Below are 23,918 nucleotides of genomic sequence, written 5' to 3' on the forward strand. Positions count from 1 at the left end.
AACAAACAAACAGTAGAAATGTTATAAAATTAAGTTTAAAGTGGGCTGAAAAGGGAAATCACCCAAATCGTGCACGAAATGGCGAAAAAAAAACACTCTAAGGGTAAGAAAACAATACCTGTCGCCTAACTGTTAAGTTAAATTTACGCACCGCTTTTTTTTCATCTGTTATTAGTTCACATGTTGTAACTGTTATAACCTAAAAACTACTTTTTTTCTTTCACATTCTACTTAGCAAAAAAAATGAAACCACCTCTTATTTTTTCATATAAGACATATTTGTTCTTTTATCGATTTTATTACTGGTTTATTAGTTTGACCTCGAATACAAAACATCTATAATAATCCTGCTTCCGGTTTATGACCAATCAATGTCACAGCGTGCTGCAACCCATTTTAAAACGGTTTTGAAGAAAACAAATTCTTGATTGCAGTTTTATTTTGCACATTTTGCAAATTAGTTCGCCAGCCCTTCGACACGGGGGGCAGGCCGGCCGCAGCACTTTATAAAGTTGCAGTTAGCTTCTTGCATAAAAATGTATATATATGTATATATATATTTTTCGAAAAAGTATTCGACGATTCTTTATGAGTTTTACGGTATTTGCTCGGTATTTGTTACTTTAATCCCATATTAATTATTCTTGCTGCTTGCTGTTGCGTTGATTCACCCTTAACGGTAGATGATGGTGCCCCAACACAAGCAATATGTTAGATGTACTTCAAATCCTAATATTATTGGCTTGATTTTTTTTCTGAATCCGTATAGGTAGTTTTTATTTATTATACTCATATTCTGATTTGTGTTTTATTTTCTCCCTCACTATAGATTTGTTATTAAACATTTATATTCTAGTGTTGTAAAAATGGCATTTCTTGATTTCTCATGGATATTTGTGTGTTTGTGTATTGATGCTTCAACTTTGTATAAGCATTTCTGACGTAAGCAATAATAAATTTAGATAAAAAATACTATTGCCAACTTTGCTTTCATAGTGCGCAAGAAGCGCACGTGCTTCGAATTGGTCCACGGACCTGTTTGAACCAAACTAACAACGCCACATCTCGGAAAAAAATAAAGTCTGAGCAAACTAACACTAACTTTACAGAACAAACAAGCTCGCCGTTACAAAATGCCTGATTGAACAAAAGAATGACTACACTCGACGAAAAAAAACTCCATCAATATTCTCTATCCTCCACAGATTGCTTCGAGTAGACACACGCGTAGGTAAATTAAATAAATGTCTTTAAAAACAAACTAAAAGTATTAAATATCACTTATGCTTTCTTGCGTTCGCTTCCTATCATGACACTACTTCCGAACAGTTTAGTGTTAAATAAACCGTAGTATAATGATGTCTTAAGCCGAAAAAAATACCGCTAATAAAATTGGAAAGTTCGTCCCTTGTCGCAAGAAGCGCCTTCACGTACATATATATATCAGAGGTTACCTCCATCGTCCTAAACTGCACTCCACCACGCCCATAAAGGGCGTTACTGTTGCTCATCAACATCCCGTCAATATATTTCTAAACTGTAGTCACAAAAATTATTGTTTCTTCCCCGTTTTAGTTAAGCATGCAATTGTTTCAATATCGCCGTACATTTGGAAAACCAATGATTTTGATTCACAGTATCTTGCTTTTGTGTATGTGTGTGTGCTTCAATTCGTAACATGCATTATTTTTTGTTTATCAGTCAGTTGTTTGTGTATTGTGTACGTTAGTAGAATTAAAACAAATCTAGGTGAATGCATTGGGTAAAAATGAGAAGTTTACGTTTCACGGTAGGAATTAGCTGTTCCTTTCTCTGTCTTCGCAAGGCAGCACCGAAAGAAACAGGCGTTGGCTAGTTCTATAACTGTACTTTCAGATTTTAGGTTTAGTTGTATATTTAAAATAAGTCTATTTATTGGAGTGTACGGTTTTACGTCGGCTTTTTGTTTTTTCTTTTTTCTAGTTTTGTGTGATACTGGTTCGAGACTGTGTCTTTCCTATGAGTGATACTTAGTTGTCGGAGCAATTATGTTTGGCTTTTTGATGGCAGACAACGATTCAGATGGTTCCTAGTGTTTTTTTTATCGAGATAATTTGTGTTTGTTTTATACTTTAAATTGAGATATGAAGATTTTCATTTTTTCCGTAAGCACAATATTTCAAAAGGTAATAAAATACTATCCATGGTTTTGTTTTCCAGCGTAATATTAGTGAACAGCTGAAAAAAACTGCCACGGGAGTTATTTAAGTGTTTTAGATGATGGATAGTAGAGATACTTGAAAAGGAAAAGCATCTAGCCACTACGTTGGTAAATTGTCGCACAGTAGTGCAGATCCGTGACGACCGCGCTAGAGGATTTCGAAAAACGTGCAATGTTCTCCACCTTAGTCGGTAAGACCTTGAGCAACCGCAGCAAGCTGATCCTTCAGTATTCGGAATCCGGGCCTGTCCTCTGGGCTGTGGGACCAACACTTTTTCATCACCTGCAAATAGAAATGTAAAATTAAATCATTTCTCAGATCATTTCAAATTAGGATTGTTGGACAGACAATGTAGTTGCCTAAAACTCAAACGAATTAAAAAAGGGCACTCCTAATACTTGCACACTGATTGCATTCTAAAGTGTTCCACCACGTGTTAACGGGTTTAAGCTCTAATTCCTGAACACTGCTTTTATGGCGATGTTGAAATGTCCGACAATAGCGATAAACAGGTCATCTGCTTAGGATTCTTCGTAAATAGTATTATGGAACTTACATCATAAATTTCTTTTGCACATGCTTTTGGTTTCTCTAGTATGATTCCTCGCTGGACACGTTCTACGACCTCCGTATTCTTTAGACGGCCATAGGGCATTTTTCCGCACGTGAATACTTCCCACATGAGCACGCCTAAAACGGTTGTAGAGTTAGCAAAATTGCAAAAAATCGTATAGCACTTCATCCTACCGTAAGCCCAAACATCACTCTTGGACGAAAACCGGGTATAGTTAAGCACCTCCGGTGGCGCCCATTTGATCGGGAACTTGGTACCACCGGAACTGGTGTACTGATCATCGAGCACGTATCGGGCCAGCCCAAAATCGGCCACTTTGACGGTGTTCTCCGAACCGACCAAACAGTTGCGGGCTGCGAGATCTCGGTGAATGTAATTGTGCCGCTCGAGGTAGGACATACCCTTGCACACCTGTTGGAAGGATCAATTGAGTAACATACTAGCGTAACGAACGCAATCAGCATACCTGTATGCACATATCAAGCAGCATTCCCATATTACCGATCAACGTTTGTTCATGCCTTCGCAGATAGTTAAGTAGGGAACCATGTTTCATGTACTCAGTGATGATGTAGATCGGTCGATGTTTGGAACAAACACCGTAAAGTTGTACTAGATTTGGATGTTGCAGTTTCCTGCGATTGGATCAATTGAGATTAACATTTTTTTTCTGTTTTCAAAAAATAAACAAACAAATGCTTACGTCATAACTTTTGCTTCCTCGATGAAATCGTCCTCGGACATGGTTCCTACTTTCATCATTTTAACGGCTGTGTCAATCGAACCACGCCATTTGGCTCGCCGCACAACACCGAACTGGCCGGAACCGAGTTCCTCCAAAATCATCAGCTCTGAAGGATGGATTTCCCATTTGTCTAAAAGCAGATGAATACGCTTTAAAGTTAGTTTGTCTTCAAGCGATATTCAGTTTCTCTAATACCATGCGATAAACCGGCAGTCGGTGGCACTGGTCGATCGCACGGGGACGTCTTCAGCCGACATGCCAGACCGCCGGAGTTGTGTCGATGGTAGTTGATCAAATCCGGTATCGTTTCACAGCAGTGTTTTTCTGAGAGGTAAAACTCCTGACGAGCGTTCTGTTTAATGTGATAGTGCTTTACATGGGATTGGGGTCTAGAAGTTAAAAAAAAAGGTTAGACATTACACGGAAAAAAGACTGAGTTGCAACTTACACTTTGGTATGTAGCGATAGCGTATACAGGCCTTTGGTGGACGACTTTCTGACCACGAAACAGCCTTCCTTGTCGTTCTGTTTGAGCAGCGATTCTGCCCGCTGCCGGGACATGTCGCCCACGTACCAGTCGTACTTTTGGAGACCGAGCAGTTCCTTCTCCTTGACATAGTTGCTTGGAATGTATCCGATAGTACCGTGTTGATCTTTGACCTTCCACCAATGTTCCTGGGAATCATCGATCACTTCATACTCGGCATTCTGAGAGAATTGAATTGTTTAAACTATTGCATTGGGCGTCATTGTATCAAACATACCTTCTCTAATGACAAATCGCCACTCTCGATAGCCTTGAAAGGGTACAGGGCAACGACAATCTTGACCCTTGGCGATACATCCTGTGAAAAAAAACGAATGCAAAAATAAAATAGAGATTAAAAATTGAAAACGGTTGAGAGACGCCCATGAAAATTATTCAGCTCCTCGTCCCGCCAAAAGCAGACAGATTTACAAAGTGAAAACGACTACAATAACGACGGTTTCCGCTGTTAACCCGTCGCATCGGGTAATAGAATGCCACTGCCATGCACGGCAGCGGAAATCCAAAGTGACGATTAATTCAAATAATGTCGACACTAAATGCGCGCGATTAAACAGAAGGTACAAACATTCTCGCGAAGCGTGAAATTCACTTACGAGGCAAACGAAAGGAGAAGAAGAACTGAAACATTTCTTCGTCACGGGAAGACGAACCGCGACGAATAATGGCGAATGCAAATTAAATTAGTGAGTGGCAAAATTAGAGAAAATTGATAATCCAGTTCTCTCTAGACGGACGAGTTTATTTAGCTGGAGTGAAAAACTTCATCCGTTGCGGTTAAGGCTTCTTTATGCTTCCGCCCTCCTGCTGGGAGGTTTCTTACCTTTGCCTTCGAATTCGGTGTTCCGGGAGCGACTGTCGGACCACCAGGCATATTTAAATCGCCTCCGTTCGTATGATGACCTGCACCGTTGATGGACGCCGTTTTGAATGAGTGCGTGGGGGACTGAAAAACAAACGGAAAAGTAGGATGAAGATGATTATTTGTTCATAATTTAATTTTCGGAACATAAAAATAATTCTGACAAAACATCAGCAAAAAGAAATGAATTTATTTGTTCGTTAACCGAGTTGAAAACTGAATAAGCAGGTAATGTTCTTTATAATAAACAATTATAACTTTCAAATATGATCTTTATTAATTTATGTGAAAAACTTGAGAATGTCAAATACCCCAGTAACATCCCCTAAGAAGTCATGAATCAGACATTTAACATCTGTCAAGTCCAGTTTGCATTCTGAATTAGATATACTGTTAAATATTAAAAATCAAAAACCAAAAATCAAAACTTGAAAATCGAATATCAAAGTTCAAAATCACGTATCAAAATTCGTAAAAACAATGATAAGAAATCAAAAGCTGAAGAAACACAAATCAAAAAACCTAAAAGATAAAACTCGAAAATCAAGCACAAAGAATACAAAATCAAGATAAAGAGGTAATATTAAAGAATTATTCTGTTCAAAAACCAAAAATCAAAAATCGATCTACACTTCAAAATCAAAAATTTAAAAACACAGCTCAGAAATCAACAATAAAGAAACAAATCAAAACTCCAAAATCTAAAAAGCATGAGCGACACAAATCATGAATACATAAATATATAATAAATATTGAATTAATATAATATCAAATATCACATCAAATATCAAAACACAAAAACAAAAATCAAAAACATGAAAAGATAAGAATAAAATTTCAGGACTTTATCAACAAAAATTGAAACTGGAATATCCATGATCATAATTCTATATTTTAAAAAATTAAAAAAAAAACTATAAAGGGGCCATCCACATACCACGTGGATTTTGACCCCCCCTCTCCTTCCGTGGACAACTGCACCATGGACATTAGCCAACCCCCCCCCCCCAAGCTGTCCACGTGGTATGTGGATGGTCCCAAAACTAAAACTTCAAAGTTTAACACAAAAACTCAAACCTGAAACTTGAACATCAAGAAACAAAGCAATAAAACTCCTCAATAAAAAAACTAAAATCAAAACCTAAAAACACATTCTGTGCCGAACACGCATCAGTATCGGACGTGTTTAGTGATCGCTCCGATAGAATATAAAACAAAAGACGTGTGAACAAGTGTTGGCATTGTTTGCCTGGTCGAGTGAAATAAATCCGGGTTCAAGGTCGCGCCTTTGTGCAACTGTTTCGCATCGTGACTGCCAGCTGGTGCGTAAGCCGATTTGGCTGCTGGCTGAATTGTGCTACAGCAGTGGACGAGACACAAAAGAGGAAAAAGAAGAAGCCATCAGTTGACAGTTGAGTTGTATCGCTGTGTGGAGTGATCTCACACCTGGCTCGCTGCTGGTGGCTGTTTGGTGCTGCTGTATTGGTGCTGCTGGCTTTAACGGCTGCAACTTCGAACGATCGGACAACCAATCTTACTGGAAGGGAGAAGTAAAAAGGTACGTGCTCTTGTCGGCGCTAGTGCGCTAGACTTAGCGGGATGGATGTAGATCCCTCGCCTCCCGCGCCACCATCCCCGAACCCCTCTGACCCTGACCCTTCTGTTACCCCCTCCCCTGTTCATTCTTCAGTCCCCCCTCGCCCCAGGCTTTACCCAGACGGAGCCCAGGGCAGCTATACTGTCTATTTTCGGCCAAAGGCGGGACCGAAATCGAAACAGTTGAACATCTTGCAGATTTCTAAAGACCTGACGAAGGAGTACAAGGGCGTGACCGAAATTTCCAAGGTCCGGCCTAACAAGCTCCGTGTCGTGGTCAGTAACCTGAAAGAGGCCAACGATATAGCTTGCTCTGAGCTCTTCACACGCGAGTATCGCGTTTACATACCCGCACGAGACGTGGAGATCGACGGTGTCATAACCGATTCGAGTCTGTCCGTCGAGTGTATATTGCAAAATGCCAAAGGGTGCTTTAAGAACAACACATGTCCCGATGTAAAGGTGCTCGACTGCAAGCAACTGCGGTCAGCATCGATCATCGGTGGCAAAACAGTATACACTCCGTCAGACTCGTTTCGAGTTACGTTCGCCGGGACAGCACTACCAAGCCACGTCTCGATCCACCGGGTTCGTCTCCCTGTGCGATTATATGTGCCTCGCGTCATGAACTGCCTGAATTGTAAGCAGTTAGGCCACACCGCCGCCTACTGCTGCAATAAGGCACGTTGTGGCAAGTGTGGGGAGAATCATGCGGATGATTCCTGCAGTAAAAATGCTGAAAATGTATTCACTGTGGGGAGAGTCAGCATGAGCTCTCGACATGTGCGATGTACATGCAGCGCAGGGATAAAATAAGAGGTCTCTCAAAGAGCGTTCGAAGCGTACTTACGCTGAGATGCTGAAGAAGACCGTTACCACTTCTCCCATTACATCAAACCCTTTTGATCTGTTGTCCTCTGATGAAACCGATTCTGACGATTCACCAGCGGGAACATCTTACGCCAACCCTGGGGAGTCTAGAAAGAGGAAAAATATTTCCTCTCCTAAACTTCCCAGAAAAGGTCCTAAGATTTCACAAAGTGAAATGAAAGTTACAAACAAACCAAACAGTGCTGCGGAAAAACCGGAGCAGCATAAGAATAAAGAATAAAGAATAAAGAATAAAGAATAAAGAATAAAGAATAAAGAATAAAGAATAAAGAATAAAGAATAAAGAATAAAGAATAAAGAATATAGAATAAAGAATAAAGAATAAAGAATAAAGAATAAAGAAAAAAGAAAAAAGAATAAAGAATAAAGAATAAAGAATAAAGAATAAAGAATAAAGAATAAAGAATAAAGAATAAAGAATAAAGAATAAAGAATAAAGAATAAAGAATAAAGAATAAAGAATAAAGAATAAAGAATAAAGAATAAAGAATAAAGAATAAAGAATAAAGAATAAAGAATAAAGAATAAAGAATAAAGAATAAAGAATAAAGAATAAAGAATAAAGAATAAAGAATAAAGAATAAAGAATAAAGAATAAAGAATAAAGAATAAAGAATAAAGAATAAAGAATAAAGAATAAAGAATAAAGAATAAAGAATAAAGAATAAAGAATAAAGAATAAAGAATAAAGAATAAAGAATAAAGAATAAAGAATAAAGAATAAAGAATAAAGAATAAAGAATAAAGAATAAAGAATAAAGAATAAAGAATAAAGAATAAAGAATAAAGAATAAAGAATAAAGAATAAAGAATAAAGAATAAAGAATAAAGAATAAAGAATAAAGAATAAAGAATAAAGAATAAAGAATAAAGAATAAAGAATAAAGAATAAAGAATAAAGAATAAAAAATAAAGAATAAAGAATAAAGAATAAAGAATAAAGAATAAAGAATAAAGAATAAAGAATAAAGAATAAAGAATAAAGAATAAAGAATAAAGAATAAAGAATAAAGAATAAAGAATAAAGAATAAAGAATAAAGAATAAAGAATAAAAAATAAAGAATAAAGAATAAAAAATAAAGAATAAAGAATAAAGAATAAAGAATAAAGAATAAAGAATAAAGAATAAAAGATAAAGAATAAAGAATAAAGAATAAAGAATAAAGAATAAAGAATATAGAATAAAGAATAAGGAATAAAGAATAAAGAATAAAGAATAATGAATAAAGAATAAAGAATAAAGAATAAAGAATAAAGAATAAAGAATAAAGAATAAAGAATAAAAAATAAAGAATAAAGAATAAAGAATAAAGAATAAAGAATAAAGCATAAAGAATAAAGAATAAAGAATAAAGAATAAAGAATAAAGAATAAAGAATAAAGAATAAAGAATAAAGAATAAAGAATAAAGAATAAAGAATAAAGAATAAAGAATAAAGAATAAAGAATAAAGAATAAAGAATAAAGAATAAAGAATAAAGAATAAAGAATAAAGAATAAAGAATAAAGAATAAAGAATAAAGAATGAAGAATAAAGAATAAAGAATAAAGAATAAAGAATAAAGAATAAAGAATAAAGAATAAAGAATAAAGAATAAAGAATAAAGAATAAAGAATAAAGAATAAAGAATAAAGAATAAATAATAAAGAATAAAGAATAAAGAATAAAGAATAAAGAATAAAGAATAAAGAAAAAAGAATAAAGAAAAAAGAATAAAGAATAAAGAATAAAGAATAAAGAATAAAGAATAAAGAATAAAGAATAAAGAATAAAGAATAAAGAATAAAGAATAAAGAATAAAGAATAAAGAATAAAGAATAAAGAACAAAGAATAAAGAATAAAGAATAAAGAATAAAGAATAAAGAATAAAGAATAAAGAATAAAGAATAAAGAATAAAGAATAAAGAATAAAGAATAAAGAATAAAGAATAAAGAATAAAGAATAAAGAATAAAGAATAAAGAATAAAGAATAAAGAATAAAGAATAAAGAATAAAGAATAAAGGATAAAGGATAAAGAATAAAGAATAAAGAATAAAGAATAAAGAATAAAGAATAAAGAATAAAGAATAAAGAATAAAGAATAAAGAATAAAGAATAAAGAATAAAGAATAAAGAATAAAGAATAAAGAATAAAGAATAAAGAATAAAGAATAAAGAATAAAGAATAAAAGATAAAGAATAAAGAATAAAGAATAAAAAATATAGAATAAAGAATATAAAATAAAAAATAAGGAATAAGAACAAAGAATAAAGAATAAAGAATAAAGAATAAGGAATAAAGAATAAAGAATAAAGAATAAAGAATGAAGAATAAAGAATAAAGAATAAAGAATAAAGAATAAAGAATAAAGAATAAAGAATAAAGAATAAAGAATAAAGAATAAAGAATAAAGAATAAAGAATTAAGAATAAAGAATAAAGAATAAAGAATAAAGAATAAAGAATAAAGAATAAAGAATAAAGAATAAAGAATAAAGAATAAAGAATAAAGAATAAAGAATAAAGAATAAAGAATAAAGAATAAAGAATAAAGAATAAAGAATAAAGAATAAAGAATAAAGAATAAAGAATAAAGAATAAAGAATAAAGAATAAAGAATAAAGAATAAAGAATAAAGAATAAAGAATAAAGAATAAAGAATAAAGAAGAAAGAAGAAAGAATAAAGAATAAAGAATAAAGAATAAAGAATAAAAAATAAAGAATAAAGAATAAAGAATAAAGAATATAGAATAAAGAATAAAGAATAAAGAATAAAAAATAAAGAATAAAGAATAAAGAATAAAAAATAAAGAATAAAGAATAAAGAATAAAGAATAAAGAATAAAGAATAAAGAATAAAGAATAAAGAATAAAGAATAAAGAATAAAGAAAAAAGAATAAAGAATAAAGAATAAAGAATAAAGAATAAAGAATAAAGAATAAAGAATAAAGAATAAAGAATAAAAGATAAAGAATAAAGAATAAAGAATAAAGAATAAAGAATATAGAATAAAGAATAAAGAATAAAGAATAAAGAATAAAGAATAAAGAAAAAAGAATAAAGAATAAAGAATAAAGAATAAAGAATAAAGAATATAGAATAAAGAATAAAGAATAAAGAATAAAGAATAAAGAATAAAGAATAAAGAAAAAAGAATAAAGAATAAAGAATAAAGAATAAAGAATAAAGAATAAAGAATAAAGAATAAAGAATAAAGAATAAAGAATAAAGAATAAAGAATAAAGAATAAAGAATAAAGAATAAAGAATAAAGAATAAAGAATAAAGAATAAAGAATAAAGAATAAAGAATAAAGAATAAAGAATAAAGAATAAAGAATAAAGAATAAAGAATAAAGAATAAAGAATAAAGAATGAAGAATAAAGAATAAAGAATAAAGAATAAAGAATAAAGAATAAAGAATAAAGAATAAAGAATAAAGAATAAAGAATAAAGAATAAAGAATAAAGAATAAAGAATAAAGAATAAAGAATAAAGAATAAAGAATAAAGAATAAAGAATAAAGAATAATGAATAAAGAATAAAGAATAAAGAATAAAGAATAAAGAATAAAGAATAAAGAATAAAGAATAAAGAATAAAGAATAAAGAATAAAGAATAAAGAATAAAGAATAAAGAATAAAGAATAAAGAATAAAGAATAAAGAATAAAGAATAAAGAATAAAGAATAAAGAATAAAGAATAAAGAATAAAGAATAAAGAATAAAGAATAAAGAATAAAGAATAAAGAATAAAGAATAAAGAATAAAGAATAAAGAATAAAGAATAAAGAATAAAGAATAAAGAATAAAGAATAAAGAATAGAGAATAAAGAATAAAGAATAAAGAATAAAGAATAAAGAATAAAGAATAAAGAATAAAGAATAAAGAATAAAGAATAAAGAATAAAGAATAAAGAATAAAGAATAAAGAATAAAGAATAAAGAATAAAGAATAAAGAATAAAGAATAAAGAATAAAGAATAAAGAATAAAGAATAAAGAATAAAGAATAAAGAATAAAGAATAAAGAATAAAGAATAAAGAATAAAGAATAAAGAATAAAGAATAAAGAATAAAGAATAAAGAGTAAAGAATAAAGAATAAAGAATAAAGAATAAAGAATAAAGAATAAAGAATAAAGAATAAAGAATAAAGAATAAAGAATAAAGAATAAAGAATAAAGAATAACGAATAAAGAATAAAGAATAAAGAATAAAGAATAAAGAATAAAGAATAAAGAATAAAGAATAAAGAATAAAGAATAAAGAATAAAGAATAAAGACTAAAGAATAAAGAATAAAGAATAAAGAATAAAGAATAAAGAATAAAGAATAAAGAATAAAGAATAAAGAATAAAGAATAAAGAATAAAGAATAAAGAATAAAGAATAAAGAATAAAGAATAAAGAATAAAGAATAAAGAATAAAGAATAAAGAATAAAGAATAAAGAATAAAGAATAAAGAATAAAGAATAAAGAATAAAGAATAAAGAATAAAGAATAAAGAATAAAGAATAAAGAATAAAGAGTAAAGAATAAAGAATAAAGAATAAAGAATAAAGAATAAAGAATAAAGAATAAAGAATAAAGAATTAAGAATTAAGAATAAAGAATAAAGAATAAAGAATAATGAATAAAGAATAAAGAATAAAGAATAAAGAATAAAGAATAAAGAATAAAGAATAAAGAATAAAGAATAAAGAATAAAGAATAAAGAATAAAGAATAAAGAATAAAGAATAAAGAATAAAGAATAAAGAATAAAGAATAAAGAATAAAGAATAAAGAATAAAGAATAAAGAATAAAGAATAAAGAATAAAGAATAAAGAATAAAGAATAAAGAATAAAGAATAAAGAATAAAGAATAAAGAATAAAGAATAAAGAATAAAGAATAAAGAATAAAGAATAAAGAATAAAGAATAAAGAATAAAGAATAAAGAATAGAGAATAAAGAATAAAGAATAAAGAATAAAGAATAAAGAATAAAGAATAAAGAATAAAGAATAAAGAATAAAGAATAAAGAATAAAGAATAAAGAATAAAGAATAAAGAATAAAGAATAAAGAATAAAGAATAAAGAATAAAGAATAAAGAATAAAGAATAAAAAATAAAGAATAAAGAATAAAGAATAAAGAATAAAGAATAAAGAATAATAAATAAAGAATAAAGAATAAAAAATAAAGAATAAAGAAAAAAGAATAAAGAATAAAGAATAAAGAATAAAGAATAAAGAAAAAAGAATAAAGAATAAAGAATAAAGAATAAAGAATAAAGAATAAAGAATAAAGAATAAAGAATAAAGAATAAAGAATAAAGAATAGAGAATAAAGAATAAAGAATAAAGAATAAAGAATAAAGAATAAAGAATAAAGAATAAAGAATAAAGAATAAAGAATAAAGAATAAAGAATAAAGAATAAAGAATAAAGAATAAAGAATAAAGATTAAAGAAATAAAAATACAAAATAAAGAATCAAAAAATCAAGATATCAGGAATCAAGATTTGGAAGCCAAGAATCAACATTTGGAAGACAAGAATCAAGATTTAGAAGTCAAGGAGCAAAAAAAAGTATAAATAAAAAATTTTTGAATCAGATAACAAAAAAACAAGTAAAAAATTGTTTGGTTCATAGAATTAGAAAATATAAATAAAAAAAATTTTTAAAAATATAAATAAAATAAACATGAAGAAAAATGAATAAAATAAATACCTAAATAATCTTGAAATAAAATACAGTAGGTTTCCGTTTTTGGCAACAAAATTTGAAATTTCAGTTGCCAGAACTGGAACCGTGCCAAAAAAGGAAACCTTTTTTGTCATCAATAAATTCTATTTGAGACTTCAAAATTATTATGAAAATTATTTATTTATATGATTAAATGGGTTTTTAACAAAATTCGTCTATTATTGTGCGCAGACTTCGCATGAGCTGTCTGCATGTCCCGCGTACAATCAGCGCCAAGACAAGATCAAGCGGTCTCTGAAAGAGCGCTCTAAGCGCACTTTCGCAGAAATGCTCAAAGAGGCCGCTGCCACCAAACTGGTTTCCCCGAATCTCTTCGAGGTCTTGCCATCCGATGAGTTTGATTCTGACGATTCAGTTGGGGAATCTTCTTTTGTTGAACCCGGGAAATCTAGGAAGAGGAAAAACCTTTCTTCTCCTAGGCTTCCTAGGAAAGGACAGAGAAGGTCTTCATCTGAAGTGACTGATACTAAGAAACAAAAAAGTGCTGTAGAAAATCCGAAGCAAACTCCTCCGGGATTGGCAAAACTGAATTCAAGTAAGGAGTTTCCGCCACTTCCAGGAACATCAAAAAACCCAACTGTTCCTTCTTTTTCGTCCAAGATTCAGCCAGAATCTGGACTGCTGAAGTTTTCAGATATTGTGGACTGGATTTTTGAAAATTTCAACAGAACTGATCCTCTTAAAAGTCTTCTGCTGGCATTTCTACCAACAGTTAAAACGTTTTTGAAGCAGTTGACTGCTAAATGGCCCCTCCTTGCAGCGATCATATCCTTCGATGGCTAATTCATCGGCTGAGATGAAGGATTCTATCTCTATTTTACAGTGGAATTGTAGAAGTATCATCCCCAAAATTGATTCATTTAAAGTTTTGATTAATAAGCATAAATGCGATGCATTTTCCCTCTGTGAAACTTGGCTCACTTCAAATGTAGATTTTAGCTTCCATGATTGTAATATAATTCGCCTCGACCGAGACACCCCTTAGGAGGAGTACTTCTAGGGATAAAGAAGTGCTATTCCTTCTATCGTATTAACCTCCCCACGGTCCCAGGCGTCGAAGCTGTCGCATGTCAAATGTCAATACAAGGTAAAGAGCTTTGTATTGCCTCAATATATATTCCTCCCAGAGCACAGGTTGGGCAACGGCTGCTCTTTGATTTAATAGAACTTCTTCCCTCGCCACGTTTGATTTTGGGAGATTTTAACTCTCACGGCGTGGCTTGGGGTTCCCCTTCTAATGATAACCGTTCCTCTTTGATCTATAACCTCTGCGACGACTTCGACATGACAAATTTAAACAACGGGGATATGACACGCGTTCCGAAACCTCCAGCGCGCCCCAGTGCTTTAGATTTATCTTTATGTTCAACATCGCTACGGTTGGATTGCATATGGAAGGTAGTCCTTGATCCCCACGGTAGCGATCATTTGCCTATTCAAATTTCAATTGATAATGGTTCAACTCGCACGCGATCAGTTGATATTCCATATGACCTCACACGGAACATCGATTGGAAATTATACGAGAAAATGATATCAGAAGCTGTCGAGTCGATTCAACATCACCCACCACTTGAAGAATACAACCTCCTCGCGGGCTTGATTCTCGACACCGCGTTGCAAGCCCAAACGAAGAAATATCCTGGCGTGACGATCCAAGAACGGCCTCCCACTCCGTGGTGGGACAAAGAGTGCCCCGATGTCTACACGGAAAGATCCGACGCGTTTAAGGCCTTCTTTTGGGTGAAAGGTCAACCCGACGACTTTAAGCGGTATTTGGAGCTTGAGACCAAGTTCAAAAGCTTGGTCCGAGCAAAGAAACGTGGATATTGGCGCCGGTTCGTAAACGAAACGTCGAGGGAGACATCGATGAGCACTCTTTGGAACACAGCCCGAAGAATGCGAAATCGTATAACGGTCAACGAAAGCGAGGAGTCTTCAAGTCGGTGAATATTTGATTTTGCCAGGAAAGTATGTCCGGACTCTGTTCCTGCGCAAAACTTTGTTCGCGATACGTCTCCGGGCCACGATGCGATAGAATCACCTTTTACGATGGCAGAATTTTCAGTTGCCCTCGTGTCCTGTAACAATAACGCGCCTGGGTTAGATAGAATCAAATTCAACTTGTTGAAGAATCTACCCGGCAATGCCAAGAGGCGCTTGTTGAACTTGTTCAATAAGTTCCTGGAGCAAAACATTGTACCGCAGGATTGGAGGCAAGTGAAGGTGATCGCCATCCAAAAACCAGGGAAACCAGCTTCTGATCACAACTCTTATAGGCCGATTGCAATGCTATCCTGTATCCGGAAATTGATGGAGAAAATGATACTCCGTCGTTTAGACCATTAGGTCGAATCAAACGGTCTACTATCAGATACTCAATTTGGCTTCCGCCGTGCCAAAGGAACGAATGACTGTCTTGCGTTGCTTTCTACAGATATTCAGCTAGCCTATGCTCGCAAATAACAAATGGCATCTGTGTTCTTGGACATTAAGGGGGCTTTTGATTCCGTTTCTATTGACATTCTTTCGGGCAAACTTCACCGACAAGGATTTTCACCAATTTCGAACAATTTTTTGCATAATTTGTTGTCCGAAAAGCATATGCATTTTACGCATGGCGATTTGGCAACTTTTCGTATTAGCTACATGGGTCTTCCCCAGGGCTCATGCTTAAGCCCCCTTCTTTACAATTTTTATGTGAATGACATTGACGCATGTCTGGCAAATTTATGCACGATAAGACAACTTGCAGACGACAGCGTGGTCTCTGTTACAGGAGCCAAAGCTGCCGATTTGCAAGGACCATTGCAAGATACCTTGGACAATTTGTCTGCTTGGGCTTTACGGCTAGGTATCGAATTCTCTCCGGAGAAAACTGAGACAGTAGTTTTTTATAGGAAGCGTGAGCCTGCTCAGCTCCACTTACAGTTAATGGGTGAAACGATTTCTCAGGTTTTGGTATCTAAATATCTTGGTGTCTGGTTCGATTCGAAAGGCACCTGATGTCACGTTCGGTATTTGATGAAAAAATGTCAACAAAGAGTGAATTTTCTCCGGACAATTACTGGATCATGGTGGGGCGCCCACCCAGGAGACCTCATAAGGCATAACCAATCAACGATATTGTCGGTGCTTGAGTACGGGTGTTTCTGCTTCCGCTCCGCTGCAACCACCCATTTAATCAAGCTTGAACGATTCCATGATGGAAGAAACTCGTGGAATCCCGGATTATTTACGCGTGCAGCAGATCCCTAAAATGTTTTATAACAAATATAAAAAACATCAACTGCGACAATGCGTTTTATACTGATGGATCACTTCTCTACGGGTCCACTGGCTTCGGTATCTTCAATAATAATTTTACCGCCTCCTACAAGCTCGATAATCCTGCTTCTGTTTACGTCGCAGAATTGGCTGCAATTCAGTATACCTTAAGGATTATTGAAACAATGCCCACGGACCATTACTTCATCTTTACGGACAGTCTCAGTTCTATTGAGGCTCTCCGATCGATTAAGGATGTAAGGCACTCTCCGTATTTCCTGGGGGAAATACGGGAACATCTGAGTGCTTTATCCGAAAAATCTTCTCAGATTACCTTAGTGTAGGTCCCTTCTCATTGTTCCATTCCGGGCAATGAGAAAGCAGACACTTTGGCTAAGGTGAGCGCAACAAACGGTGATATTTATAACAGGCCAATTGCCTACAATGAATTTTTAAAATTTTCACGTCACAGTACACTTGTCAACTGGCAGGCCTCGTGGGATAAGGGAGAACTGGGGAGGTGGCTACACAGCATCATCCCCAAGGTTTCCACCAAACCTTGGTTTCGGGGGTTGGATGTAGGACGAGATTTCATTCGCATGATGTCTCGGATTATGTCCAACCACTACGGGCTAGATGCACATCTCTTGCGTATTGGGCTGGCGAGCAGTAATCATTGCGTTTGTGGATTGGGGTATCAAGACATTGAACACGTGGTTTGGGTTTGTGCTGAATTCTGCGGCGCCAGATCTCTACTTTTGGATACCCTCAGGGCCCGAGGAATACAGCCCTATGTGCCAGTTCGTGATATTCTCGCTCTTGCCATACATGCTACATGTTTATAGCTACTTGAAGAGCATCAAGGTGCCAATTTAACAGAGAAACAAAAAAAAACCATGTTAGTTTTAGTATTAGATTTAGTTTCAGCTCGTAGTCGGCAGCGAGGGTAAAGAATTTGCCTTTAGATTATAAGATATTCTAGACCATAAGGCATTAGATTTAATTGGCTCCGTAAAACATTAATTTGTATTGTGCCGTGTCAAATAAATGTTGTGTGAACAAAAAAAAAAAAAATTCGTCTTATCTAAAGTACAGTAATAACAAATTTCAAATTTGTCGTCGCTTTTATTCTCTCGCAGCGCTTGTACAACAGTGTCTGTCACGTCAAACTCTCTGTTCCATTTGAAAGCAAATGAGTGTAAAAGACGGCTGTTTTTAAATTGCCAGACCTGTTATATACGACAGTGCGTTGTTTACAGTTGGAGTCAAATACACGTTAAATTTAAGTTACCCATAAATAAGAAAAATTTCACCCAAATTTGAAAAAGTTTCACGATTTTTTATTGAGTAAAATTTTTACCCATTTGATGAGTAACAGCTATCAATTAGTCTTTTGATAAACTTTTAATTGATTTTCAAAATTTGGATCTTGCGCTTTGTGAAATATCACTCTAAGGGAACTGCATTCAATCACGCTTGCTTTATTTGAAAAAAATTATGAAAAACATACTTTGCGTGTAAACAAACATAAAAAAGGAGACAAAAAACCTCGTGGAGGAATTCCATCGTTACAAAATTATTGACAGAACAGTCCCCACATAACTAAGCATATGTCTACGGAACACATAGAAGGAAATATGTTTCAAACCTGAACAAAACTCAAAGTAAGTCAACTTTGTTGTGTAGTGTTTCATTTTGAAGTGTGATGTTTGCTTGATCATTTGACAGCTTGTCAACATCCAAAAGTTATGTTTACGGTCGTAACGAGAGGTTTGAACCGACCGCAATTGAACAGTTTTTTGTGGATGATAGTTACGCTTTGATACCGTTAGCTAATATGTAACGTTTTGAAGATAAACAAGCGATTTCTAAATATAACAACGATGGAGATTGTTAAAGAAGATTAATCGAACAGAAATGGGTACTTAGCGCGTAAGGATTTCTCTCTCCAAATACTCTGGTGTTCGTGCTAATATTTTGGGTTATATTGGTGAAGAAAAAAACCTTCCGGATTATTCCGGTTTCGTGTTTTATCGCTCTGTAAAAATAATCAAGAAATAATTTTGTTTTCGCTTCTGGGATAGTTGTAGCCATGGTAACAAGAATGAAACTTTGTCAAACGATGGAAAAGTGTACCAAAAAGTCATATAATGATAAAGTAAAGTATTTGGATGAATTTTGAGCCGAATTTGACTTAATTTAGGATTTATTATAAGAACGGGCATATATCACTTTTAGGTGGGTTACTCTATGCAAAAATATGCCCAGATCCACTCATAAGTTTTTGTTATCACCAGGACCGGATTTGGGCGTTGAAGGGCCCGGGGCAGATTTTTTCGTGGGGCCTGTTTTTGTTGTACTACGCCTTCACAACCGCTAGAAGGTGACGAGCAAGAAAAAGGTCTTCACTTCGTCTAAGGGGGGCTCTCGAGTCGAGAGGCCCGGGGCATTTGCTCCCTTGGCCCCCCCCCCTTCAAATCCGGGCCTGGTTATCACTATACGATACGTTTTCAGTGCAAAAAAAAATAATAAAATAATTATGATCAGGTTTGATGTTCTAAGTGTTCCACTGTGCTGTGCTGTTGAGCTCGTTAGAAACCATCAGGCGTAAGATGTTTTCAGTTTCAGTTGAATCAGTTTCAACCTAGAACGGGTGTCAAAACCAGCTCAGTTTGTTGTGTAAATCATTGTATACTATGTACTAAAAAATGTTGCCAAAAACGGAACCCTTTATTGCCAAAATCAGAGTGTGCCAAAAACGGAGCATGCCAAAAACGGAACATGCCAAAAACGGAAATCTACTGTATGACGATGAGCTTCTAAGCTTCTTAATGAAAACATTGCATGTCTAGTTTTTTGGTTTAATTGAAAAGAAAATCTCTCTGATTTTAACAGATCTATTAACGATAGAAGAGATTTCTCAAATTTCCGCTCTGTTGTGTTATTGTGTTACTAATTCAATAAATAAAGTTAAGACAGTAATACTATATCCATAACCATCGGTACTTCCCTAAGAAAACCCAAAAATAAAACATACGATTGAATATCAAGAACGCACGCCCAAAACAAAAATAGACATTGCTGGTAGTAGGCTGATATCGTTTGAAGAATGCTTCTACTTTCAGATGTTTCAGCGATCGGACAAACGCTGAAGGCTTCAAAAGCAAAGTAAACCGCGATATTCGATACTTTGTCCCGGCTCATATGAGCGCCGCACACAGTGGTGAAGCTCGCGAAAGCTTCTTGCCATGACGGACGATTGGAATGTGTGTTTCGGTTGTTTGGAGGCGTTTCCGCTGCTTCATGAAGGGTTTTTTATTTCGCTCTCAACTCAATGGCAATATGGTATCGCAACCTCGGTCAGGACCGAAAAACATCTTCGAGCGATGATCGTTATCCTCCCAAGGGAAGAGAAGAAAAAACCTGCCACATATATACAGTTTTTTTCACATTCCAATATGTAGGTTGAGTCACTTTGTTGTGCTCCCATGTGCGGTGCGTTTTTTTTCTTCTGCATATATGATTACCGAATTCCTATTCGGATTCAATCGGTAAATTTTCTCACGATTTGGTGCACTGCAGCGAATCGAGCCAGTCAGTGACCATTATTTTGTTCCAGTGAGTGTCGTTTTGCTTCTGGCAGTTTTGTTCTCCGTTCTACATACAATCGAACGATGGGATTCAATTTTTGTGTGGCACAAAAAAAAACGACCACTAATCACTCCGAGAGAGTTGATCGATTTTCTAAGATGACGCGAAGAAGCGCTGATCGATGTGGTGGAGATCGTTAATGGCCGTTTTGATTCTCGGAATCTCGTACATCTTTCAGCCGCTGGCTGTCCGTTTGAGAGGGTTTTTGTGTGTGTGTGTGTGGGGGGATTTTGATCGAAAGGTGGTTGATAAGCTGACCGTGATAATTATCCTGTTATAAATTTTAATTGATGCATAAATGGCTCTGGAAAACGTAGAAACTTTACGTTCCAGTTATCTGATGGAAAGATAACGTTTTCCGAGTGATGGTAAAGCCGATAGATAATTGCTCAAGTTTAAAATTTGAAATAACAGTAAAAGGGTAACTATCTAACTAACCTGCGGCTGGACGAAGGTGGGCGTTATGTTGCCTAAACTACTGGAGCTGCTGTTGAGGAGGTGTGACTGGGAAGACTGTTGATGCTGGAGTTGCTGCTGTTGCTGATGCTGCAGCGAAGGGGAATGGGACGTCTGCTGCTGCTGTTGTTGCTGCTGCTGGGGTACCGCCTGGAGTGGTATCTGCGATGGCGATTGCTGCTGCTGCAGTTGGGACGACGGTGACTGGTTGCCCTGCTGAAGAAGCGTTCGTTCCGATACGGAGCCGGTGATGAGATGTGATACCTGCAGATGACCGTTGGGAAGGCTCTGCGTGTTCGGACTGGTGCTGCGGGTCGAGTTTTGGGCGGGTGAACTTCCGTTACCTGAGGGTAGAGAACGAGAGATGGGAAGTTAAATGGTTGAGAATTTTTCGCATGATGATCGTTTGGAATTCGCGTGCGTGTGTGCCGGACAGTATTTTACCGCAGGCCACACTTCATTCATTAGTTATCTGATTCGCGAAAAGATGCGTTTTCATTCATTGCTTCCCCGATGGTGATCGCGTGGAATTTAGAAGGCAGGGATTGTGGGCAATTACGCAAACATGCCAAGGGGTAGATCCAAGGGCGTAATCATCGTTATAGCGTAGAAAATGGTCACGATTCTCTCAAAGCGAGATTGTACGCTTTTCTGCGCTGGGAATGCCCCGCGGGAACGCACCTGAGTTTGCGCTTCGGAAGGGCAGATTCGTAATAAGTGTATCGCATCGAAGTAATTATAAAATCTGATGGAATGTAAATAACAAACTAAGCGAGCCCAGTGTATTATGGAACGGAAATAGCTGCGAATGAAATATTTGGCGCGTTTACTGATTAAGAGAAGTGTTAGAGGTGAGCTTAGAGAAGAATTTACAATAATATATTGATGACAAATAAGGCTCTCAGAATCCTGACCCATTTGTTATTTCTGGTTCAATCAGTTCTCATGAAGCTGCGTTTAGAAGGACCTCCATCCAGAAGCGGGTTAGAATAGCCACAATTGTTGATCTAGAAATGGGCTGGGACGGTCGCGTTGGGTTATCTGGAAAAGAACCGGGACGGCCACATTTCGTTGGCTTAGGAGCGGACTAGGATGGCTGCGATTGCTGTTTCATAAGTAGAGGTGGAGTGACTTATTGATCGTCAATGCTTACAGTAGACAACTATAAAGCTTTAGTACAATGAAATACGTAACACAATCTGCCTTCCAGTAGAAAATTAACTGGCAGTAGCAATTTACAGCTATTCAATTCTGGACCGCCGGGTGCTAACTATCTTGCTAGTAACAAAGTGAACCAGCCTTGGTGACAGTTGTCGACAGTATAGCGGCAGAAGAACTATCTCCCGCAACGCCATGTTAAGGATACCCAGCTTACAGCACGTAAAGTAACCTGTGCCAATAGCTGACATTCCAGCAGCAGAAGCACTTACTCTCGCACCGCCGGATCCTGACTACCCCGCTTGCAGCACGAAGAAGGGTACAGCAGTGTGTTGGTCAGGATTATCTTGTTAAGTATTGTGTTTCACTTGTTAACCCTTCAACTACAACTGATTTTTTTTTTTTGAGCCATTACATTTGAACAAATTGTTTTTCCTTTTATTAGACTTTTTTTGGATACCTCTCTGTATACGATTGTGTACTGCGATTTAGCAAAACGCTCCGCAAAAATTGGACAACATGCAGGTGGAATTATTCCTGGATGTTGAAACATATGTGGAAGAGATTGAAATCACCCCTATCAGCTCCCCTCTACCTCACCTGTACCCTCCCCTGTACCTTGCCTAGTATTGAAGGCTTCGAAGGTACGGGTAAAAGCTTACCTAGATGCCGCGAAAGGTCCATTCACTGGCTTTTTCCGGCCCATAGAGAAGCCATTGAACATTATAGGAATTGGTAAGGTCCTGAAAGAAGAGTTTTCGGCCGTAACTGAAATAACCAAGGTGAGACCAAATAAACTGTAAGTGGTCGTCGTTACCAATTGCTAGCGATGACATTTACATTATAATTTGAGAACCCTCTGATGCAAAATGTAAAATTGCTGGATTGCAAGTAATTGCATTTTCGGCAGTTCTTTCCTTCGGATTCCTTTCGGCTAACATTTGCCGGTTCTGCACTGCCAAGTTACGTTCTTTTGCATAGGGTTCGTCTGTCTGTACGCCTGTTTGTACCGCGTGTGTGCATTGCCAGAAGTGCAAGCCGTTCGATCATAGAGCCACCTACCGATGCAATAAGGCACACTGCAGCAAATGCGGAGGCAATCATGCTGAGACCGCTTGCAGTGGGGACATTGAAAAAAGTCTTTACTGCGGAGGAACTCGGCATGAACTTCCGCCGTGTCACAGGGCGAAGTGAAAATCAAGCGTTCGCTTAAGAAACGACCAATGCGCTGTTTTCCAGAAATTCTGAAGAGAGCTGAGCCACCTTCGACAGGAGATATCCTTTCCTTTTTGCCAACCGATGAGATTACCTCTGACGAAGACATTTAAACTGGGTACAACCTTCATTAGTTGCGATTTTTTGGTGCCAATAAATACATTCTCGAAGGTGCTGGGCATTTTGGTAAAACTAGGTGTGAACAAGCCGATCCCTTCTGTGAAAAACGCCTACTGTAATGTGTCTGCGGCGTAGAAAGCCAGCGCTAGGCTAAGACTTCAAAAGGTGGACCTCCAGGAAGAATCGAGAGGCCTAATTAGTTTCTTGACAGAAAACGGAATGTTCAGGTTTAGGGGATATATTCCAGTGAGAAATGGTGCAGATTCTCAGAGGCGTAGATAACGTCATAGTCTATACAGATTCATTCTTATCTTTGACAAACACTTGAAGGACCTCCGTGAGACCATGACAGAAGTCCTGAAAATACTGCGAGCAAGTAACTTTACCATCAACACGGTTAAGAGAGAGAGAGTTTGATAAGACCCCATTGAAATTTCTTGGTGAGGAGCTCAATCACAACGGTTTCAACATAGATGAAAGCAAAATAAAGGACATTCACAGATTTAGGACTTCTTCCTCTGTTTCACAACTTCACAGCTTCTTGGGGTTGGCTGTCTTTGTAAGCTAATATAATAAAAACTTCGCTGACATGGCAAGTCCATTGTGGAAAGTTATCCGAACCAATTCATGGTCCTGGAGTGACGAACAGACATGAACCATTGAATGATTAAAGGAACAAATCGTGCTACGTACGGACAACACTCGGATATTTTTCGGACGAACAATCAAGCGTATGGGCAGTAGAGCATTTTGCTTACTTTCTTCTTGGAAGACCTTTTACGCTCCGCACGGATGCACAGGGCTTCACATTTATTTTGAAGAGGCTGCTTGAAAATACTGAACAAGCCCTAAACTGCCCTGATGGGTGGGCTCTAAAGTTAAGCCTCTGCAACTTCAAAGTG

The 23,918-nt window shown here is 35.5% G+C and overlaps 1 protein-coding gene across 11 annotated transcripts in view; it reads right to left on the minus strand.

Annotated features, from left to right (window-relative positions):
• Positions 1–256: 256 nt before the first annotated feature.
• The window catches only part of LOC129731829 (tyrosine-protein kinase Btk29A), a 202,174-nt gene continuing 178,512 nt past the window's right edge, over positions 257–23,918 (minus strand). For all 11 annotated transcript variants that reach the window (XM_055692166.1, XM_055692165.1, XM_055692169.1 and 8 more), the window contains 10 exons: positions 20,506–20,867; positions 4,891–5,013; positions 4,285–4,365; positions 3,969–4,228; positions 3,716–3,909; positions 3,479–3,650; positions 3,242–3,410; positions 2,949–3,186; positions 2,758–2,891; positions 257–2,483 (listed from right to left, as the gene is read on the minus strand). In XM_055692166.1, the coding sequence (XP_055548141.1) occupies positions 2,385–2,483; positions 2,758–2,891; positions 2,949–3,186; positions 3,242–3,410; positions 3,479–3,650; positions 3,716–3,909; positions 3,969–4,228; positions 4,285–4,365; positions 4,891–5,013; positions 20,506–20,867 (1,832 nt within the window). In that variant the 3' untranslated portion in view covers positions 257–2,384. The remainder of the gene's footprint in view (positions 2,484–2,757; positions 2,892–2,948; positions 3,187–3,241; positions 3,411–3,478; positions 3,651–3,715; positions 3,910–3,968; positions 4,229–4,284; positions 4,366–4,890; positions 5,014–20,505; positions 20,868–23,918) is intronic.

The sequence above is a fragment of the Wyeomyia smithii genome, chromosome 3 (genome assembly GCF_029784165.1).
Source record: "Wyeomyia smithii strain HCP4-BCI-WySm-NY-G18 chromosome 3, ASM2978416v1, whole genome shotgun sequence".
NCBI classification, from domain to species: Eukaryota; Metazoa; Arthropoda; class Insecta; order Diptera; family Culicidae; genus Wyeomyia; species Wyeomyia smithii.